The following is a 22476-nucleotide window of genomic DNA, read 5'->3' as shown; positions in this document are numbered from 1 at the left end:
GATTTTTTTTTTCAGGCAGCATTTTCAAGTGATGTCTGGTCACAACCCTGATTTTAAAATAAGCTGGGATGCTGTGTAAAACCAAAACAAGAATGTGATAGTTTGCTAATTCTTTTTCACATCTGCTGCTGTAAAAACAGTTTGGAGAATTCTACAGGTAAACGGGTTACCTGATGACAGGTGATAGTATCATGATTGGGTATGAAAGAGGCATCCTTGAAAGGCTCAGTTGTTCACAAGCAAGGATGGGGTGATGTTCAACACTGTGAGACACTATGGTATAAAGGACATCACCTCAGGGACTATATACCTTTGCCCTTTACAGTAAACACAGTTCATTCATTTTTATGAATGTTTAAACAACTTTGTTGGAATCAGGACTGTACATGTGGAAGCATTTAGTAAAGTGGACAAAGTTTTATTAATAGTGGTAGTCAGCCAGTTTCCAGGTTCTGAACATGAACAGAGATCTGAGTTACTGAATAACAGCAGAACTCAGTCATCTGTTCAGTCCTGCAGTAGCTTATTTATGAAGAAACAATGCATTTTTACAAACTGATTTTAATCAGATCATTTGACATTAGTGTTCACAAAGTTACACAAGCTTAAAGAGGACCAGTCGGGCATATATACAATAAAGACCATACATTTAATAATATAAAAGTGATAAAACAAAATATAAAACAAATATCACTTCATGAATTTGCAGCATTTGGAATCCAGTATTTCTGATAAGGTAATAAAAACAAGCCTTTACATATTCAGAAAGTAAAATTCTTCTTATTATTTTAAATAGAAAACACATTGCACTCCTTTGTACATTCATAAAGCTGACAATTTTTCAAAAAATCAGATGAGCTTTACTTGCCAGCAGTCCATAACAATCCAACAAACAAAGGAAAACTATAGAAAATACACGTATTTCATTATGAAACCAAATCCTTCCTCTCAATCTGCGAGAAAGCAATATTAATAAAAACACAACATTTGCCAGCCTATCTTCCATAAAATAGTGTGCTATTTACATCTTAAATAGTTTTTTATTTTTTCACAGACTCTGGTCAAAAAGTTCATTTTTTAGGTTTTTTGTTTGGAGCACACAGATGTGTAATAGTTTTTTAAAAAAATCTTTGTATGTTTATTAGATTCATCATTGCAGACAGATACTATAGACTCAGGGTTAATTTATTAGCATTCCTTGTCACCTCATATTATCAAAATGCCCTTATTTTGGTATGGGGTTTGGCTGGAAAATCAGACAAGAAAAGAAGAATTTGCCTCTCATCATGCCTTTGTTTTGTAGCTAGATAAAATACTTCGAGGCACTACATGAACTGCTTGATATTGGTGATATCTTAAAGACCTGACATAATGACCCATGTCTGTTACTCACATACGTTTATCCCCCCGCTCACTAAATGTGTGTCCTTTTATGTTTGTGTGCTCACTATGTGACAATGCATTAGTGTCTGTTCATTCTTTAGATGACATATATTCCTGTTCGTACCACCGAATTCTCTATTCGTTTAATGGCTTCAGAGCCTTAAAACACGACTCATCCTGAAGCATACTGACAAACATCTTCTCATACATCTTGTGCGCAGAAGTGACTCCTACAATGCGGCTGATCCTCTTCAGGCCTTTCACCAGATAGCGTGGTGCCCCCTGGCTGCGCATCACCCTCAGACTGTGGGACAGGCCTTTGGCTAGATCCAAGTCATAGTTTACTGTCTTCCAGAGGTGAAGAAGCTGCAGGATGTACTGCCTGGGCAGACAGGTAGAGAACACAGCCCGGACATCCTCCTGCTGAACTTTGATCCCAGGCAGGCTGTTTGTGACCTTCAGGAGGTCATCTAGGGTCAGGTTTTTTAGGCTGTGGCAGCGGGAGACTTTCCTCTCGCAGTGGTTCACACCTGGTGAGACAGGGCAAATGTTCATACAATATTAAATGCAGGATTTGATAAAGAAATGACTAAATATATAAAATACCAATTATGTTTGTACCTTGAATGATGCCATACAGCTTGTCCTGGTCTTTGTTCTGCTCCCTCCACAGTCGCAGCAGCTGGTGGACCTGCTGCTGGGGAGAGCAGGCCTTCTTCAGCCTCTCCAGGCTCTTACGATCCACCCTTCGCCCGGGAAGACTCTCCAACAGCCGCTCCAGGGGCACCGAGGACAGTCGCAGCGAGGAGAGTGACTGGTAGACTGCATCCTCACACAGAGTCACATCTGGAATGAATTGGAAGAGGACAACAGTCAACACACTCATGATTTTTCTTGCTAGAGCCTTACTTGGTCTAGTATGACCAGTAGCTTATGACTAATGTCAGCTAATAGCAGAATAATGATAACATTAGCTGTGACATTATGACTCATTTCGCTGACGTAGTGACACATGAATGGCAGTTTCAACATTTTCCACTATCCAGTGTTTGCCACTTGTGGTTATAGAGATTGCTTTATAGCAAAAACTACATACTAGCCTCACTTGAATCTTCTGACTGTGGTTCTAGTAAATTGGAATGAGTTGGCAATTTTTACTATGGTATGGTAGCATCATAGCAGTGCGCATGCTGTGCAGTTTGAATCAATGACTGACATTATCAAATATATCCTTCAAAGAATTTTAATACACAGGTGAGGCTTAGACCAGATTCTGACTACATGGTTTGATCACCAGAGTCCCGTCACTCTTTTTCTGGATTTGTTTATGAATGTTTTTCTGCATGTGGCTGTTGGCTTGTAACATGACCACAGTAGAAACAAGAATTTTGTTCTCATTCAGTTCCCCATTGACCAAACCACTATTGACATCAGTCTGCATGGCCAAACCAAAGCAAAATGAACCCATCTGTGCTGCTCCCGCCAAAAGCAGCCAGAGCTGCACGATGAACTCGAGGTGAGCTGTGCTAAAACATGCAGCACTTTGCTGCTGAGTCGCGCTGCATCACACATACGCCACACATAACAGTATTTCACCATCACATACCTCACATTTCTACAACACAAGATCTCCTAAGCCTTTTTCTGAATCCCAACCTGACACCAGTAATATACCCAGAACAGTCAAAGCTGAAGATGATGTGAAACTGAACATGAAATTGCAACTTTCATACTATTGTGAAGCGTTTCTGTGTTCATCTGAATGAGAAAAAATTCTGAATGACTTGCACAACACATTCAAAAATTGTTGAGTAATACAAACATCAGCGTTATATGATTGATCTTAATGTGAAGAGGATATTAGTCTTGTATCCCTGATGTCTGGATGGTGTAAGCGGTGGTTTTGTTCCAGGGTCTGCTACAGCAATTTGTGGTGGTTTAGGCTGCAAGAAGACCATTTGTGAATGAATGTCACATGAGAGCATCACACATAAAGCTGTTGCCCCTGATGGACAACAGCTTTATGGGTTTCCTTCAGAGTGTGGGGATACAGTGTGCACGAGTGTGCCAGGGTCTGTACATCTGTGTGTGTGTGTTCCTCGGTGACTGTGGTTTCTCAGGCTCTGGGAATTCATGTTCAAGGCTTCTCGTCTCAAATTAATTGCCAGCATCTGCCATAGCTAAGGTCTGAGTAACAAAGAGTAACCAGCTCATCTTGTGCCTCATTTGTGCTTGCGTCAGTTTCCTCTGTTGCTGTAGTTTGATGATGTGACAGTTAAAAGAGTAATTGATCCATCATGGTTTCATCATGACAGTAGTGCTGTAAACATCCCATCCAACCCCTTTGCTTTGGCTTTTCTCGCTCGTGTTGGTTTTAAAGCACGCAAAAATTTGGAAAAGAATGGAATCTGGACAACAAAGCTGACCGAGGAAATCCCCCATGTTCAGGAATGAAAATGACCACATGTCTGAAATAATTCAGTTCTGACTGATTGTAAGTTGTGGACAATTGAGGTTTTGTCAAAAAACATCAGCATATGTGTGTGCATGTTTGCTGTATAAACACTGTACAAACAATCTCAACCCTGATTCTGCTTTGCATTAGTCCTAAAACTCCCCATAAAATTCCTATTAGTGTTTTAACCCCACTGCATTGTTGCGAAGAGTCTTACTTACCATTGTGGCACAGAGTGTGATGCTGAGAGCACTCCAGTGTTGGCGTCTTGTCCTGAGTGCTACAAAGATTGTCTGAAGAGGATGTGCCCCATCTAAGTGTCTTCAAGCCCAAATCTGAGCAGTTTCTGTGGGGCCGACATGGCTCGGTGGAGGAGTCACTGGAGGAGAAATGACCAGCGGGACAGCGTTTACACACCGTGTCGCTCACCGCCGTGCCTGCAGGAGATAGCAGATAGGATGATATGTTTTGTGAATGAATCTTGACAGAATATTTGGACTTTAATATCATTAAATATATATATATATATATATATATATATATATATATATATATATATATATATATAACTAAAAATACCAGAACATGCAGGATTTTCTCAGCTAATTATCAAAGGTTTCATCCTACTCATCTCAGTGTGAACATGACCTGCAGCATATACTGGAGATGTGATTCCAAGAACTACAACCACAGTGACATGTGAATACCCACCAGAATGACACATGACTGTGTGATTCTGGAAATGACTCACACTTTAGTTTCTATATCTTGCTTTCGTTTAGGATATACTGCATCACTTGGTTGATGTAAAGGATGACAAGAGTACTGTACTGTGACTATGATAACATGTCACTGAAACCACAATGTAAGGCGATCTGTCCCCTGATTTTTTGAATTTACTGCCAGGAAAATTAATTTGATGTAATGTCAAAAAAAAAAAGCAAAAGCAAAAAAACAACAAAAAAAAAGGGTTTGTGGTTGTCATCTCAAATAAAATGCAGCAGCAGGTTGCAGCTGAAATGTTTCTTACACCAAATACACTGCCCAAAAAAATAAAGGGAATACTTAAACAACACAATGTAACTCCAAGTCAGTCACACTTCTGTGAAATCAAACTGTCAACTTAGGAAGCAACACTGATTGACAATCAATTTCACATGCTGTTGTGCAAATGCAATAGACAACAGGTGGAAATTATAGGCGAATAGCAAGACACCCCCAATAAAGGAGTCGTTCTGCAGGTGGTGACCACAGACCACTTCTCAGTTCCTATGCTTTCTGGCTGATGTTTTGGTCACTTTTGAATGCTGGCGGTGCTTTCACTCTAGTGGTAGCATGAGACAAAGTCTACAACCCACACAAGTGGCTCAGGTTGTGCAGCTCATCCAGGATGGCACATCAATGTGAGCTGTGGCAAGAAGGTTTGCTGTGTCTGTCAGCGTAGTGTCCAGAGCATGGAGGCGCTACCAGGAGACAGGCCAGTACATCAGGAGACGTGAAGGAGGCTGTAGGAGGACAACAACCCAGCAGCAGGACCGCTACCTCCGCCTTTGTGCAAGGAGGAACAGGAGGAGCACTGCCCAACACCGTGCAGGACATTTGGCATTTGCCAGATTGGCAAATTCGCCACTGGCACCCTGTGCTCTTCATAGATGAAAGCAGGTTCACACTGAGCACATGTGACAGACGTGACAGAGTCTGGAGACATCGTGGAGAACATTCTGCTGCCTGCAACATCCTCCAGCATGACCGGTTTGGCAGTGGGTCAGTAATGGTGTGGTGTCTTTGGGAGGCCGCACAGCCCTCCATGTCCTCACCAGAGGTAACCTGACTGCCATTAGGTACTGAGATGAGATCCTCAGACCGCTTGTGCGACCATATGCTGGTGCGGTTGGCCCTGGGTTCCTCCTAATGCAAGACAATGCTAGACCTCATGTGGCTGGAGCGTGTCAGTAGTTCCTGCAAGACAAAGGCATTGATGCTATGGACTGGCCCGCCTGTTCCCCAGACCTGAATCCAATTGAGCACATCTGGGACATCATGTCTCACTCCATCCACCAATGCCACGTTGCACCACAGACTGTCCAGGAGTTGGCTGATGCTTTAGTCCAGGTCTGGGAGGAGATACCTCAGGAGACCATCCGCCACCTCATCAGGAGCATGGCCAGGTGTTGTAGGGAGGTCATACAGGCATGTGGAGGCCACACACTCTACTGAGCCTCATTTTGACTTGTTTTAAGGACATTACATCAAAGTTGGATCAGCCTGTAGTGTTTTTTTCCACTTTAATTTTGAGTGTGACTCCAAATCCAGACCTCCATGGGTTAATAAATTTGATTTCCATTGATAATTTTTGTGTGATTTTGTTGTCAGCACATTCAACTATGTAAAGAACAAAGTATTTAATATATATATTTTAATATATTAATATTTCATTCATTCAGATCTGGGATGTGCTATTTTAGTGTTCCCTTTATTTTTTTTGAACAGTGGTACATATTAACTTATTTAAATATACATATGGAATAATATATATAAAAGATATAAATATAATATAAATGTCTAGAAATCATCATATTTATGTGTGTAAACATATATAAAGACATTTTTGACAGATATCATAATATTATGGACTAATAATATAAGACATGAGAACAAATCACTTCAATTCATTATTCAAACAAATTTATTTATCTTTTATAAGAAAAAATGTTGCCCTAATGATGTAACAATGCAACCTCTTTATGTCACTGCAGTAAGTTCATGTTACACTGTAACCCATTTACAGTAACACTGTCCTATATTTTGGTGAAACATTATTTGGCAATAACCATGATATCATTACAGTAAAACAGAAAGACAACTTCTGGTATGTGACCCACAGCACACATGGAGATATGATGATGTGCGTGTGGTGGAACTAGTGTCGTAATCATAGCTTCATGTCCCTTTTTTTTTTAATCTCTACAGTATAGAAGTGAAAGTGCGTGGGAGGACGAGCCGTGTGTCTATCAGATTTAACCTTTGACTAGTTTCCTACTTTCACAGAGATGGTGTTCTTTCTTGAAAACATGTCACCATTTAGTATGAAAACATGAAACCACTGATATGCATATAGCAAAATGCTTTTTTTCTTTCCTGCACCGCTGATGGTAATAAATGTGCAGTACATGTCTGATGATGAGAATGTGTCAGCTAAATTACAATATGTTGCATAAGCTTTTTTTTTTTTTTTTTTTTTTTCGCTGAATTTCCTCTGTCTTTGCAAAATCAGCACGTGTTGTAGAACATCGCTTTAGATGTCATCTAAATTGGCTGGATGTGCATGTATGACCAAAAAGAGTTGAAATGTTGATCAATTAATCAATGGAGAAATATTTAATAGGCAAATCTATCATCTAGGTCTTTATATATATTACATAGTTATTTAAAAAAAAATGAAGTGAAAATGTGTAGTAGTACTAGTAGTAGTATCAGTCAACAACATAATCAGTTTCAGCCTCTCAGTTGTTTCTGTCTTATGAGAAATTTATAACCTGAAATCAAGATTAGTGTAAACTGTGGTTTCCACCAGGTAATTACTTACCTCTATAGTTCCTGTGCTTTGCTTAGCTTTATTTTAGTATTATTAACTTTTTTTTTTTTAGCTTTGTTATTGTTATGTCTTGTTTTTATGCTTTAGTCTTTGCCCGGTCTCCCTTAAAGCCAGGCTTCCAATCTCAGTCAGATGAAATAAAATGTTTAGATGTTTGGATTTCTTTGAGAAACCAACAATTTATAGACATCACCTCCAGCTTTAGGAAATTCTGATGTTTTTTTTTTTTTTCTTAGCATTTTATAGACCAGACAAACAATCAATCAAAAAATAATTGTCAAATTAACTGCTAATAAAACTAATTGTGAGTTGCAGCCCTGATATAAATGAAACCATTCCATGTATTGTCTCATTTATTCATCTATTGATTATTTCTTTTATGTTATGTCCCTCTGTGTGTTTCCCAGTTGATGGTGATAAAAGCCAGTTTCAAAGAATGCAGATAAACCACCTAAAAACTTCAGAGTACAACTAGAAGCAAACAAATCAGGAGATCAGGGAGAGAGGAATGGAGTCATAAAAATGCATGTGTTATTGGGAGACTGAACCACTAGTTTTCTAACATCCTGTGGTTTAAAGGTCTAACCCGCAACTCAAGGCATTACATAATGAATCCTTCTGCTTCTGCAAAGGGGAAACCCCTGAAATGCAGTCTCATTTCTGCAGAGCTTCATTAAACTTTCAAGTCCATTTGTAAATCCTTGTTAGAGGAGTTCATGGAAAAGTGTCAGCACTACAGGGGTCAGATAATAACCAACAACCAAAATGTTGTTTCATATATGCAGGGGTTCGAATCCTTGCAGTGTAGTGCCACTTTGTGCTGCAGTTCCAGTATAAATATCAGATGCTGTTTCAGATTCAGCATCGACCTCTCCTTAAGTTGCCCACAGCAACTACTTACGTAACAAAGGGAGAATCTGTACTGAATATCAGGTATCAGGTTAGATACTGTGATAATGGTACCCTTGGTGGTACCATTATCACATGCGATCTCTTCTAGAACCCGCAATGTATGTTATTATAATCATCCACTGTGGTCAACCAGGAACACAAAATGTGAATGACACTCACATGACTATTATGTCACTGAAGTTAAGGCTGCCATAGAAACAAATATGAACTGGTTCAGCTTCCTTCACTCAGATAAAACCCCTTAAATTAAACACAATGTGATTCAATCAAAATTAAACTGACATATAAAATTATGCACACACAGTGTGATGAGGAAGTACAACTTGAAGTCATAGGAAAAGCTACATAATGGGCCACAAAATAAAATCATTCTGTTTCATCAAACACAAACAAAAAGGAGCTCAAAGATGTGTGAAGATGTACCTTCACAGTGTGAGAAGCAATCATAGCATGGAAAATAATGGGTATTGATCACATGGTGATCACAGTGACAGACGTTGTTCCTCAATGGAACTAAATAATGCTGACATGACATTTATTTGTGCTGACAGTGAATGACAGCTACATTAAAACTGGGTGTGTACCTGACACAATTAAACATGTCCAGTCTGGGATGGGCAAAGCACAATGCATGTGAAAGGAAACAGTGCCTCAACTCAGAGCAGGCCAGGTGTGGAAGTGCAAGCAAGACACGCATCAGTGTGTGTTTCATGTTCACACACACAGAAAGTTCCTATTAATAATACGCTATACAGACAAAAGTATTGGGACAGACCTATTTATTATTGAATTCAGGTGTGGTATGGGGCTGTTTTTCAGGGGTTGGGCTCGGACCCTTACTTCCAGTGAAAGGAAATCATAATGCTTCAGCTTACCAAGACAACAACAGTTATCAGACAGACCTTCCCTGCCCTTTTCTATTCCAGCATGACTCTGCCCCTGTGCACAAAGCAAAGTCCATAAAGACATGGCTGGATGAGTTTGGTGATGAAGAACTTGACTGAGCCACACAGAACCCTGACCTCAAGCCCATTGAATATCTTTGGGATGAAGTGGAACAGAGTTTGTGAGTCGTCCAATATCAGGGCCTGACCTCTATGCTCTACTGCATGAATGAGCACAAACACCCACAGAAACACTCCAGAATCTTGTGGAAAGCCTAGCATAGCTGGAAAAGGGGGCTCCATGTTAATGTCTGTGTATTTAGAATGCGATATCATTAAAGTCCTTTTCAGAGTAATGGTCAGTTCTCCCAATACTTCTCTAGATCTCCTATTGCCTTTCTCTGACATGTGTGTTTATACATTTCTCTGCTTGGAAGGCACTGGAACAGGGAGGAAATTAAAAACAGATCAAACTGAAAATCAGACCGCTGACCATGACATATTTCTGTTCTTCTGTAGTTCTATCTGTCTAAGATCTGTGCATCTTTAAATCAAATCATTTGGTTTGTCTGCGTGAAAGACAGAAGGAAGGAAGGACAGAAAGAATCAGAGACAGAGAGAGAGGGGTTCTGAGAAAGCTCTGAATCAGTTAAAAATAAATAAATAAATAGGTTCTGCGAAGAGACATTTGCGTCCAGACCAGATCTGATTCTAGGAATCAGAAGAAGAAGAAGTGAGAGGGAGAGAGAGAAGAGAGGGCTTCCGTTCTTAAGATGGAAGAGAACATCTTAAAGTGAAAATGCTGATCTGTAACTGATGTGTGCAGTATAAGGTTTCCCTGCTGACTTACCAGTCAAGCATATCATGAATTTAACTGCTTTACTGGCTATCTACTATCTTGCTGACTATGAGACAGTGAAAGATAAAGAAGTAACTATGAACTGTATAGTAATGGGGGTGTCTATTCAAATACCGAAAACCAAACGTAATGCACTTGTTACAAACACTCATGCCCATACTGTACGTCCACATGAACACGCACATATACACAAGAAACATTTTCCTTAACTTTAAGTGATAGCAGCCAGGCCATGTGCCAACTGAATTCAGAGTTTTTTATGGTTTTCGCATGAATGCCTATTTTTATTCACCGATTTCATATTTCAAATCTGAAAACCCACAAAATAACTGATGTCTTGTTTATGAAGTATCTTAAGTAAAACGAAGACAGTCTGCCAGCACAATTCCCAAACAAATAAAAACAATGATAATTTTAATGATGATCTTAGTCTTACCTGAAGCTGTCACCCCCTGGCCGGGAGGACAGGTACTGTGTTTGATGCAGAACTCCACCACGAGGTGGAACCCTGGAGCACACTCACACAGCTGGTCATGAGTGCTGTTACACTGCTGCTTGACGAGCTGCCTCTCCTTACACACCTAAACATGACAAAACACACTGATTTACTGGCATGATTTGGAACACAAAACAAGTCAAACTGCTGCTTCACAAGCTGTCTCGAACAAGCAGCACTTTGGTAGATGATATAAATGGTATCCTAGAACAGGAATAGAAAAACACCTCAATTCATAGAGAATGCAAGTGATATTACATAATTTATCTAGAGTGGCAAAACATCCAAACTCTGGGGGAAGATCTCTTTACCACAGTGAGCACATTCAAACTTTCATTTTTAGTAACAACAACAAAAGTGGAAACACTGGTTTCAAAAGAATGACAGTTGGTGCACCAAAATGTAAACAAACAGTATAGTCATACTTCTAATGAAAAGGCATAAGTAAAACCACAAAACAGAGGCCTGAAGGACAAGCTGCTGGATAAAAGCATTAAAAGGATTTTGAAGTGGGATACCTAACTGTGACATGAGATTTGGCTGATTCGCTGAGCATATGCACAAAGGAGGTACTTGTTATAAAGGAAAACTGTCACTCACGCACATTTAAGAGAAGTGAAACAGGCTTGAAGAAAATAACACAGATTGGGTATGAAGAAGAAAACCAAAGAGAGCAAAATATTAAGATGAAGTGCAAACCTTTTGGCCTCATACATACCGAGGTACAGTATTGGCACGTGTCGCCCCAGTGCCAGTTCTCAGCAAAATGCTTCTCAGGACAGGGCTGACACTCTGTGGGTGTGTCGGCAGTGCAGTGTCGTTTCACAGCCGTACCAGGAGGGCACTGGTCGCACATTAGGAGGTCAGACGTCACGGGGTCGAGGTACTGGTACTTCGGTGGTACGGCCTGCTGCTGGAAGGCCCAGGAAAGAGAAGCTGTGAAGAGCTGCAAGAGAAAGAAAATCAGTTTAGTACTGAGCCAACAGCGGTGACAGAATCTCTAATGAAACCCATCTCGTGCACAGCTCCTCTTTGGCTTTGGGTTCAAATATTTTTTATGTTTTGGAGCATTCGCCAGCCCAAGGCTTCCAGTAACAAAGAGTTGAAAGACAGGTCAGAGCTGTAAAGTTGAAGGTCCTGGTGGACACACAGTCCTAAAGTTATTTCCGCTATTTTATAGTGAACAGTTTGGGGAGTCAGAGGAGAGAATTCGGCAGCAGTTTCAAGGATATGGATTACTGCACACGGGCAACTTTTCAAACAATAACAACAGTACATTTTTCTTTGCATGTTTGCAGGAGGCGATGCTGTCTCCTTCTGTCTCCTCAAATTATGATGCTAAATGCTGTGAGCATGATTTTATCCCGTCCATTAGTCTTGATTAGAGGTTCACATCTACTTTTATTACACTTTTGGAATTGTTTTTCAGCCTCTTAACTCCTTCCAAAGCTTTTGAATGAATTCAGATGTTTCAGACATGCCACTATTCTGAATATATTAAATCAAGACAAAGTGTATGACACAGGATTTTGGACAATAATTGCACAGTCCTGTGTGCTCTGACCTCACCAGCAGTCCTGTCAGATAGGCTGCCTTGTAGCTGGAGAGCATCTGACGTGATTCAACGCTGATCTACAGCAGATTAAAACCGCCCTGGAGCAAGAACACACCACACCCACACACATTTTTCCTCTCTAAAAGCAACCCATCCATATGGACACACTGTAAAGTGGGTGGCTGTTGGCGAGCCTCTGAAACGGACATTTGTATCTACTGCATCAAAAACAAGTCCATGTATCATCGCCCAAGCAGGAACTAAAAAGCTTTGGCTTTGGCTAAAATCTAAGATATCAGTTTATGAGCATGTTTGACATGCAGCCATGCAGCTGGTCGAGGCCACTTGCAGACCAGATGTCACACATCTGGCTCCTTCCACTCTGAAGTCCCTCAGCCATTGGTTCTGTGGACTTTCCCGTTGGCCGGGATATATCCTTACTGCTTGGACAAACTAACAATAGGCCGTCCTTGCATTGTGCGCATGTGTGTGTGTGTGTGTGTGTGTGTGTGCATGTATGTGGTTTTCTGTTTTCCACCATGTCTGTGTGTGCATCTATAAAAACAAATGAATTCATACAACAAACAAGTACAAAACATCTATGCATGTCAATGTGTGCAGGAGTGCACACATGAAAGAACTGCTGCATATGTGTGTGTGCTTGTTTGTCAGTGTTCACGTCCTATCACCATCTTGCTCAGTGATGGTCTGCGCTCCCAGACTTCGCCTCTCCTGGCTGCTGGTCATGAAGGGAACTGTTGGAGGTTACTGGGCTTTCCCCAGTCACCACCAGAATACAAAACACACACCCACTCTTTCTACAGTTTACCCACTGCAGAACATTGATTTCTTTCCTATGTGTGTGTGTGTGTGTGTGTGTGTGTGTGTGTGTTTACACTCATCCCATTTACCTTAAAATCTGTAACCACAAAACGCATTATAATAACAATACGCATGAAACAATACAAGAGAAAAAGAATGAGAAAAGTGATATTTTCAGACGTGCTGGTGCATCTCTCATTCAGTATTATATTCTAAATATTCACAGAAATGTTCTTATGAGAAAGCTGTGTGTGTTTGTGTGCGGTAATGTGTGTGCAGTACAGCCATATGTTGCTGAAGATTTATGCTACACACCACTTTGTTCTGCATTTCATGTAAACGTGTAAATGATTTTGTGCTCTCTGCCGACAATTTATTGCCCTGTACGTGTATTTCTGTTCTGAGCATTTTTTTATTGACATGAAATGACGCGCAGAAGAAAGCAGAAACTTTGGATCCTTCTATTTTTGGTTTCCAATAGAAGTCATTGAAAAAGATACTAAAAATAGATGAATGGGTTTTACACGCCATGATAGAAAGCTAAGCTTCAAACGGCATGGCAAGCGCAGTGGTTTTCCCGGCAAAACCTATCGACTTCTGAGCACCGCACTTGGTGGATGGCTTTCATCCACAGCGGCTTGCTGAGCAGCACCACGACTGCATATGTTTGTTTGTAACATGGGTGGCCTCAGCGGGAATCAAGCCCATAATCATAGTCTTGCTCTTCAAATTAAGAAGTGTATATACACAATATTAAGCCTTGAGACCACATCCAATCAATTTAAGACATCAGAAGGGTGGGGTGTACCGAGGGGCTGACAGAGGGTCACCTGGGCTTTTGCAAATCTGGGTATGGTTACACTTGTTGTTTCCACTTTAATCTTTGGGTCGAGTCAGGATGAGTTCACTGGCAGAGCTGGACTATCTTCAGTCATGCAAGCCGATGAGCCTCAGCACATGTGGAAATGGTCAGCTTTGTATTGTTTTTCATATCCCCTACAACCAAATGACAGCACAGTAGTTTGGCTGCACTCCAGCTAAATTATACACAGATCATGTTTTAGGAGGTAAAAGAAAAAGGCAGCATATGCATGCTCAGAGATGCTGCTTTTTAATGTCATATCTTTGCGATCAGACCTAAAAATCCTTATAAAATGATTAAATGGTTCAATGGTTTAATGTACCCTCAAACATCACACACATCCAGCTTACAAGCTTCACTGCTTGAAGTTAATTTTTTTTTATTTATCCTAATTTCATGCAACAACAACAAAAAAAAAAAAAGAAAGCCAACGTGGCGTATGATAAAAACGAAAACAAAAATGAAGGTCATCACCCTTGAAGCACATAAACTCACACTGATTGCCATTTTTAGTGAGAAACCAGTTCATTTAAATTTTACATCTAGCTTTGGATCTTTAAAAGACCTGTCGCTCATATTTATTTGTGGTAAAAAATAATTCAAATTAAATCAAGACAGGCGGCACAGTGGTGCAGTGATTAGCACTGTCGCCTCATAGCAAGAGGGTCACAGGTTCGAATCCCGGTCTGGGCCCTTCTATGTGGAGTTTGCATGTTCTCCCTGTGCCTGCGTGGGTTTTCTCCGGGTACTCCGGCTTCCTCCCACAATACCAAAAACATGCACATTAGGTTAATTGGCTACTCTATATTGCCCCTAGGTGTGAGTGTGAGAGTGTGTGGTTGTTTGTCTTTGTGTGTCAGCCCTGTGATTGACTGGCGACCAGTCCAGGGTGAACCCCGCCTCTCGCCCGTAGTGAGCTGGGATAGGCTCCAGCTCCCCCGCGACCCTGACGGATAAGCGGTATAGAAAATGGATGGATGGATGGATAAATCAAGACAGGGCAAGTAGCTGTTGGATGAATTATGTTTCTCGGTTGAAATACTCAAATCAAGTACAGCTACAACTTAAAACTTTAAAATTAAATGACACAGACATAAAATGTTTCATAATGAAAAACAATGCACAAAGTAGAACTTTTGTTATGTTGTTATCTCATCATGACACGCGTTTCTAAACCAGCCAGTACAGTAGCTTTCTGCTACTGAGGAGGAGAGAAGCTGCCAACTTTTTAAGAGTGAATTTATTGAGAGGATGTCCGGTGGTGTGTGTGCATCTGTCTATCAGCAGCTAAAAGAGATACTGAACTTTTCACCCTTCTTGTCCCCTTAGAAGCTGCCATCTGACAGCATCATGGACGACTGCTGGAAACCAAAAATTACACAGCAGCAAGGGGCCACTGACAGCCATAATTATACTGTTAACATCATCAGAGCAAAGCTCGGTGAGAGGCATGTCCTACATGGAGCACAGCCAGCTCAGAGGAAAGGAGGGATGAAGGTAATTAAGTAATTATAATGTTCCACCTTCCCCAAGCCAGGTGCCCTTCAGCAAGGCAGGGCAGCTGCTGCTTGAAGAGTTGTAACTAATGAAAGCTGTGAGGAGCTGCTTGCTGGGAAAAGCAGGCTCACTAAGTATCCTTTCTATGGATAAAATTATGGTTCAAATAAAAACTACATGTTTAAATCAGCTTCATCTGATACAGATTTCTTATGTAATCTATGCCAGTAAATCCCATTTGGAGTGAATGCAGAGAAAAGCCTGTGTTTATGTATGGTGAAAACAGTCTTTACCAACTCTTTAACAGAGAACACGTGTCTTTCAACAGATGTTGTCCTCTGGAATGAAACAAACAACAACACAAGTGTATTCCAGTCTGTGACATGAGGTGATGCACAAGACCATGCTGGATCAAAAAGATGGACCACACTCCCCTCCCCAACACACACACGACACATGTGAGACACAGTAAAAATAAATAAATAAATAAATAAAAAATACCAAAGCGAACATGTGAAACAAGCCAGTCCTTTGGCGAGACGACTTATCAGATGATGGTTTCTGTGTTTTTGTTTGCCTTTGGTGCCAAAATAAATTAAATCCATCTTGAAGTGTGATGATGACAGTATGCTTTGGTTAAACAGGATGAACTGCGCTTTGAGCCCTGAATGATAAATAGGCTGTAGAGGTCTAAATACTTCAGACACCTGCCAGAAATAGCCCTAAAAAATATCACACATGCTTTCCATGTGAGTTTGTAAAAAGGGGAAACATCTACACATAACAGGCCGGTAAAGGGCCTATTGATTTTAAATACATGCATAAAAACTGACTGAAAAATTAATAAATACTAACTATCGCTAAAATGCTCATCATCGGAAGCATTGCACTGAAGACAGAGTAGATACACTGCAAAGAAGAGCAACCTTGATCATGTAAAATAAAAATAGCAGATTGGTAGATGGAGATATAATGTGATTTTGAAATTATACAAAAGGTAAATTCACAAGTTAAAACTTCATAAGCAAAAAACAAAAACAAAAAAAAAAAACAGGAATTATGGCAGAAAAGAGTATATGTAAGCAGACTACAACTTAACCAAATACAACAAATCACATCTGAAAAACTAAACTATTAAATATTAAAATGCTTCCAGAAGACTTTAGCAGCAGCATTAAACTGACTTCCAGCAGACAGGGTTAAAGCTTAGAGTTAGAACGAATATTGAGCACACTGACATGCAAAGAAAGAGGAGAATTGGAGTTTGGGGAGCCTGAGGTCAGTTTTAAATTCATGGCATAAGGAGAAGAATCATGGCACAAAGGGACCAAACCACACTACACCAGCTTACCCACCAGGCACATGGCTTCAGTTAACTGTAGAACGCAGGTGGTCTGAGGGGGATTCCAGCTCTTAGAAGTGTGTGTGTGTGTGTGTGTGTGTGTGTGTGTGTGTGTGTGTGTGTGTGTGTGTGCGTGTGTGTGCGTGTGTGTGCATACGTGCGCGCGCGAGTTGCTTCATGTGAATGAGGATTCTGTCTTTTTTCACTCATACGGGGACAGAGAGCAACTGTGGCACATGCTGCATCCAGTCTATCATCACGCAGTTATTCATGGGCTTTCATGAAATCCAGTAACGTCCAAGTAATGTTCACTCCACACACTTGTTCCATCAATTCATAAGTGGTGCTTGTTTGACAGAAAGCTGTTTTCACATTCATTGCTGAAGACTAAAATTTTCTCTTTTCTCACAATATGCAGTGTATACACAACTGTGACATGGAAAGTTGAAGCCTCCAGTGCACGTACACTGAGAATGGACTTTACAGTGAAGTAGGACGCACCAACAGGTAAACTTATGAAATGAAAAATACTTCTATTTTCATATAGTCTGCCATTCTTTATGATTGAAAAGTAAGGATTTTAATGTGGTTAAACTTTTTTCCTGCAGACAGACACATATTAGATATTTTTCTGCATGCTTTTTTCTGTATTTATGTGTGCAAGCACACGTTTAACTTGTGAAATGCTGCCAAGTTTTTAACACAGTACGTCAGTTCATTAAAGCCAGCCAATCTGCTGCTGTATACATTTCAGTTCTACTGCACTCTTATATTTTATTTTAATTAAAGTTGAAACAATCAATCGGTAAATAAACATAAAATTGATCAGCATCTATTCTGATGTTTTATATGTTAGTTACTTGGGCATTTATAATTTTTAAATTTATAAATTTTATAAATTAAACAACTGATTTACCAATTATTAAGGAAAATAATCATTAGTTGCAGTGTAAATGTCAATAGCTGAAGCCATAAAGACTTTTTAGTTGTCTTCCCACCAGTTTCAGTTAATTTACTCAAAGAAATACAGAAAGTTGTTCAATATTTTCAGGAAAATACTTTACTAATTACTTTACAGAATAAAATTTTATTCTTACATAAAGAAAGGACATGATATATAAGCTTATAAAGTACGCTGCACTACTAAAGATTGAAGCGGTCAATCACTTTAGGCTTGTGCCCTCTAACAAAAAAATGTGTCTGTTTGGGACTTCTGGTCTGATTCCTACCACTAAAGAGTGAGAGATTCCCTCTTTATACTTCTCACATGGTTTCATTTAAAAACTGTTAAAGGTGCAAAGAAGTCAAATAATGCGATATTTCACTAAAAGAGCAGAGAAAGGTCCAGCAAATTAATTATAATATTTATATATATATAATATTTTTATCCTTCTGTTAATCATCTTATGACCTCATCATTTTATATTGTGTCCTTCTGAAGGGAGCCTGACCTCTGGGCTGGAAGTCACTAGACTCAGCTACCTACTAAAGTAGTTAAAGCAGCTACAACTCAATTAGCTACAGAAAAATGACACTTTGCACTTTTAATGCACCAATATTCACAATCTAATAATCTCACATATGTAATATCAGTCATTTTGCTCCATAACAGGTTTGCCTCTTGATTTAGTAAATACATTTTCATTATAATACTTCTGGAATTGAGTAAAATTTTGTAAGATTTTTACTTATAGTGGAGTGTTTTTACACTGGGTACGGGTACTTCTTCCGCCACTGCATTCGGCATAATAACTTCTATCTCAAACCACATATGGATGTAAGAAACAATAACAGCAGCTGCATTTACATATTTAAATATGAGAACATTGTTTAAATTTCAAGTGAAATAAATCAAGCAATTGTCGTGTTCTGACACACCTAGTGTCAGATAAACTTTACCTTCAGAAATTTGCATGAGATCAGTCAGGCTGGTTTTAATATGACTCATATGGTTGAAAGATAAAAGAGAGATGAAGGCCAGTGTTTGAATGGGAGACTAACACAATAGCTGTATCTCTCTTTCTGCTCTTTGTGCCGGCTAATTAATCAGTCCTACACACACACACACACACACACACACACTTCTGCTATCAGCACTACTGTTGGTGAAAAAGGGGAAGTTAGGTGCATGGAAGCAACTTCCAGGGGCAATCGTGGATTTCTGAATAAACGTTTGTGCTTGTTTGTTTAAAACATGTTGATCTTGTACTTTAACACACCCTCTACTCCCCACACACACACCCCACATACACACATCTCATGCTCACTTCCTTACCCTTTCTTCAGTGTTTGTCTAGAAAAAAAATAATGTTGAGTTTGTTTGGCCTAGTGACCTCTGTAGTTTCTCCTGCCTGTGTGTGAACATGTTGTCAAGTTTAGGGAAGTTGGTGCAGCTAATGCCAACGGCCACAACAAAGAGTGAAGGAGAGGGGGAAGCTAAAGAGAACACAGGTAACCGATAGTAACAGAAATATACACTATCTTCCTGCATGTGATGAGTGGCTGGATCATAGGATGGATGACTGGATGGATGGATGACATGCAGGCTGCTTGACCACCTGCTGCCCCGACCAGACAAGAAAGAAGGATGGAATAGAAATCCTCCTCAGTTGCATTACTGTGCACCCTGAACCTCACTTCTTACATTTTGAAACATGTGTTCTCACAGAGACAAAAAGACTGACAACATTAAATCCAATTTCAATGCCTGTTCCACTGACATCATCCCGGGCAAGGACCCAAAACGTGTGTGTTTTCAACAGGCAAAACACAACCACATGTGTCAAAAGCATGCAGAACACACAGGTGCAGGATGTGCTTTTACCACTGGACTTCTAAGCTGCAACAATGTGTTGGACACAAAATTGCACGGTGTCTCTTTAACATAGAATTACTTACAGAAGAACTGGGTGGCTGGCTGTTTGATGAGCAAATAAACAGGCAGAAAGGTATGAGGGATCAAGAGGGGCACAGATTGAATCATTGCCTGGAGGCTGACAGTCGATACTGACTGAATGACTGGACAACTGACTCATTAGCTGGCTAAATAGATTCTTGTTTGGCTGGACAAGTGACTGACTAGCTGAAGAACGCAAGGTCAGAAATTGTAAGAACAAAATATTTTCCTATTTTAGGTCAGCTGTGGAGTGCAGGCTGTGCTGCGGTAGAGGAAATACTCTGCATGGGTGATATCACATTTAATGGTGGCAGAAAGTAAGCGTGCACGCACGCATTCATTCGTATTCCACTGCTTTGTACACCTTCTTTAAACACAGAGAAGGGACACATCTTAATATCATAATTGCAATATAGGATCTCTCTCTCTCTTTCACACACACACACACACACACACACACAGGCCAAGGGAGGAACAGATAATAGGTCCTGTGTTTTGGAGCTACAGTGAGAGATCTGTTACTGCCCTGATACACATCTGTAAATGGACATATGCAAAACCTGCAAAAGACCCAACACAGCCGAGCACAGCATGCAAAACACACCAGAGGAAATAGCTGCTCTTAGTTCAGAGGCAGACATTTAAAACCCTTAAGAAGTGTTGTAAAGCAAATGAGTGTAATGACAGACTTACAGCAAACACCATCTGCTGGCAACAGGCCACGTCTGCAACTTCAGACTGAGAAGTTTCATTCATTTTAATCGTGTCATAAAGCAATGAAATGTGACTCACGGTAAACTTTCACTCATTGATTTTGTTGTAGATCTTGAGCATTCAGAGCATGAGCTTCACTTAAATTTTTAATTGTTTTGTTCCATCTTCTAGATCTCATCATCACATCATCACAAGAAACAAACAGTGGATGTGAACCTAGAGGAGCTGGACGCATCACACACACACACACACACACACTCACACACATCTTACAATATGATAAGATCAGAAACAGCACAAGTTACAGCCTCAGAAGTCACAAAAAAAGGAGAATCACACCTCTGTCAGGTGTGTTGTTTTGTCTACATCACAGTTACGTCAAACTTGACAAACTGGGTTTAGTTGTATTTGTCCTCCATTTGGTATTTCACAGAAGAAAATCCATCGCAGTGAGACACAAATCCTTTTACCTAATGGAAATGTCATGCAAATATACAAGGCTATACAAATTTTAGAGCCAGATATAGTAGAGGGACTTAACCTCATGAGCGTTTCACACAGGTATTGCCTGAAGAAGAATCTGTCTGAATATGCACTATAATGCTGGCATCGTTACGAGAATCAAGTCTCTCGTGCCACGGTGTAAACTGACATCTGCTGCCACCAAAACGTAAAATCTAAAGAAAAAAACTGACTTGGAGGGGACGCCATCTCTGAAGCGCATAACTGACTAATTATTGGCACCTGCGATAAGTTAGACGTGATCACGCTGCCTGCACAGACGCACGATGTACAGAAGGAACATAACAACTGATCATCGAATATCTAACTTTTTTATGTGGATATATTCAGGACTGAGTCGAGTGCGCATACATAATGTCTTCTATGTATTTGAAACCGCGTGTAGCGCAATAACAATCCACGTCTCGCAGTCATCTCTCAAAAAGAAATCAGTTAAGAGTGGGAGATTCCATTCCTCCATTTAAACTTTCCCTGTGCTCCAGTGGACTATATCGGAGAAGAGTTGCACAAACTCTGGTTACTCACCACTATCAGTTTCATGGCCGGGTTGGATTTCGCTATCCGAGCGCTCATCTCCACTGCGTAAAAGTGAACTGCGGTGTGATGGGGTCTCCATCACAGATCTGTACTTATACAGTACAGAGAGAGAGAGAGAGAGAGAGAGGGAGAGAGGGAGAGGGAGAGAGAGCGTGTGTGCCCACCCACCACGTTATCCAGCGCACAGCCCACTCTCTCTGGCTGTCTTTGTGTTTCTCGCTCTCCCGTCAGTCCTAAAAATAAATTGTTGCATCCTTTGCGATTACGCAAAGCACTGAACGGTGTAGGCGACAACAAGCCGGTGTATATCCAGCGTATCCAGTGATGTGGATTCATTCATGATTTCAATCAGATGGGATTTTTAAACTGTACAAACGCTCCCATAACTACGGCTGATTTTGAAGGAACAGGCTATGCAAACACTGAAGCAAAAAATATGACCGTTATGGGCCAGATACTGACCAGAGAATAAAACTGCCACGACAAGTACGAGTTCAGCTGAAGTACAAACGTGTATTTGTTGTGGTGATGTGAGCTTTCCTTATGTAGAGAGAAAGACAGCCAATAATTTCACCGCTCGGTATTTATTTCAGTACTGACAAACTGTGGTGAAACAATCCAGTGATAATTATTACCATATGTCTATAAGGCAAAATGTACAGTGTCAAGAAGTTTTGGTTTTTTTTACCTATTTTACAGCCAGTATGTAACACACCCAACGTGAATAATGTGTGAATAATGAAATATTTTCCAGAATAAATGTTTAGATTCCTGGTTTGACAAAATGTAAAAACAATGATTGACAACTGTTTATTTGGACCAGTCAAATCCATTTAGTAAGACAGGTTATGCTTATTTGAACTTCCGCTGGTGGAAATATTTTCTCAGTGGGGATGGACATGTACTGAGAAGGTTTATGAACCTGAGCCATAAGACGTAAGACTCAAAGACCAAACTACTGTGGACCATCACCACCTCTGGTTGGAGAGCTCTTGGTACCACACATCCTGGAGTTACACTCACTTTATTTAGGCTTTGGACTTTGTTGCAAACATGCTTAAACTTTTTCCCCATGAAGTGAATTTTCAGGTGCTTAGTCCATAGCCTCCAGATGGTTTTTACACTACTTACACATACACACACAA

General features: G+C 40.2%; 1 protein-coding gene across 1 annotated transcript; it reads right to left on the bottom strand.

Annotated features, from left to right (window-relative positions):
- Positions 1 to 408: 408 nt before the first annotated feature.
- Positions 409 to 21457, bottom strand: LOC124065213 (tumor necrosis factor receptor superfamily member 11B-like). Its single transcript, XM_046400394.1, has 6 exons — positions 21320 to 21457; positions 11303 to 11530; positions 10525 to 10669; positions 4060 to 4275; positions 2005 to 2229; positions 409 to 1913 (listed from the first exon to the last, which is right to left on the bottom strand). Exons 1-6 carry the CDS (start codon positions 21365 to 21367, stop codon positions 1519 to 1521), a joined length of 1257 nt encoding a protein of 418 aa, XP_046256350.1. The 5' UTR covers positions 21368 to 21457; the 3' UTR covers positions 409 to 1518.
- Positions 21458 to 22476: the final 1019 nt, after the last annotated feature.

This window comes from Scatophagus argus, chromosome 9 (assembly GCF_020382885.2).
Source record: "Scatophagus argus isolate fScaArg1 chromosome 9, fScaArg1.pri, whole genome shotgun sequence".
Taxonomy (NCBI): domain Eukaryota; kingdom Metazoa; phylum Chordata; class Actinopteri; family Scatophagidae; genus Scatophagus; species Scatophagus argus.
This window is presented reverse-complemented; position numbering and strand designations above follow the sequence as displayed.

Coding starts and splice junctions, on each gene's coding strand:
- LOC124065213 (XM_046400394.1), bottom strand. CDS start 21,367: ATGAGCGCTCGGATAGCGAAATCCAACCCGGCCATGAAACTGATAGTG. Junction 10,670..11,302: donor CGTGCCAATACTGTACCTCG/GTATGTATGAGG, acceptor TGTCATGTTTAG/GTGTGTAAGGAGAGGCAGCT. Junction 2,230..4,059: donor TCACACTCTGTGCCACAATG/GTAAGTAAGACT, acceptor AATTCATTCCAG/ATGTGACTCTGTGTGAGGAT.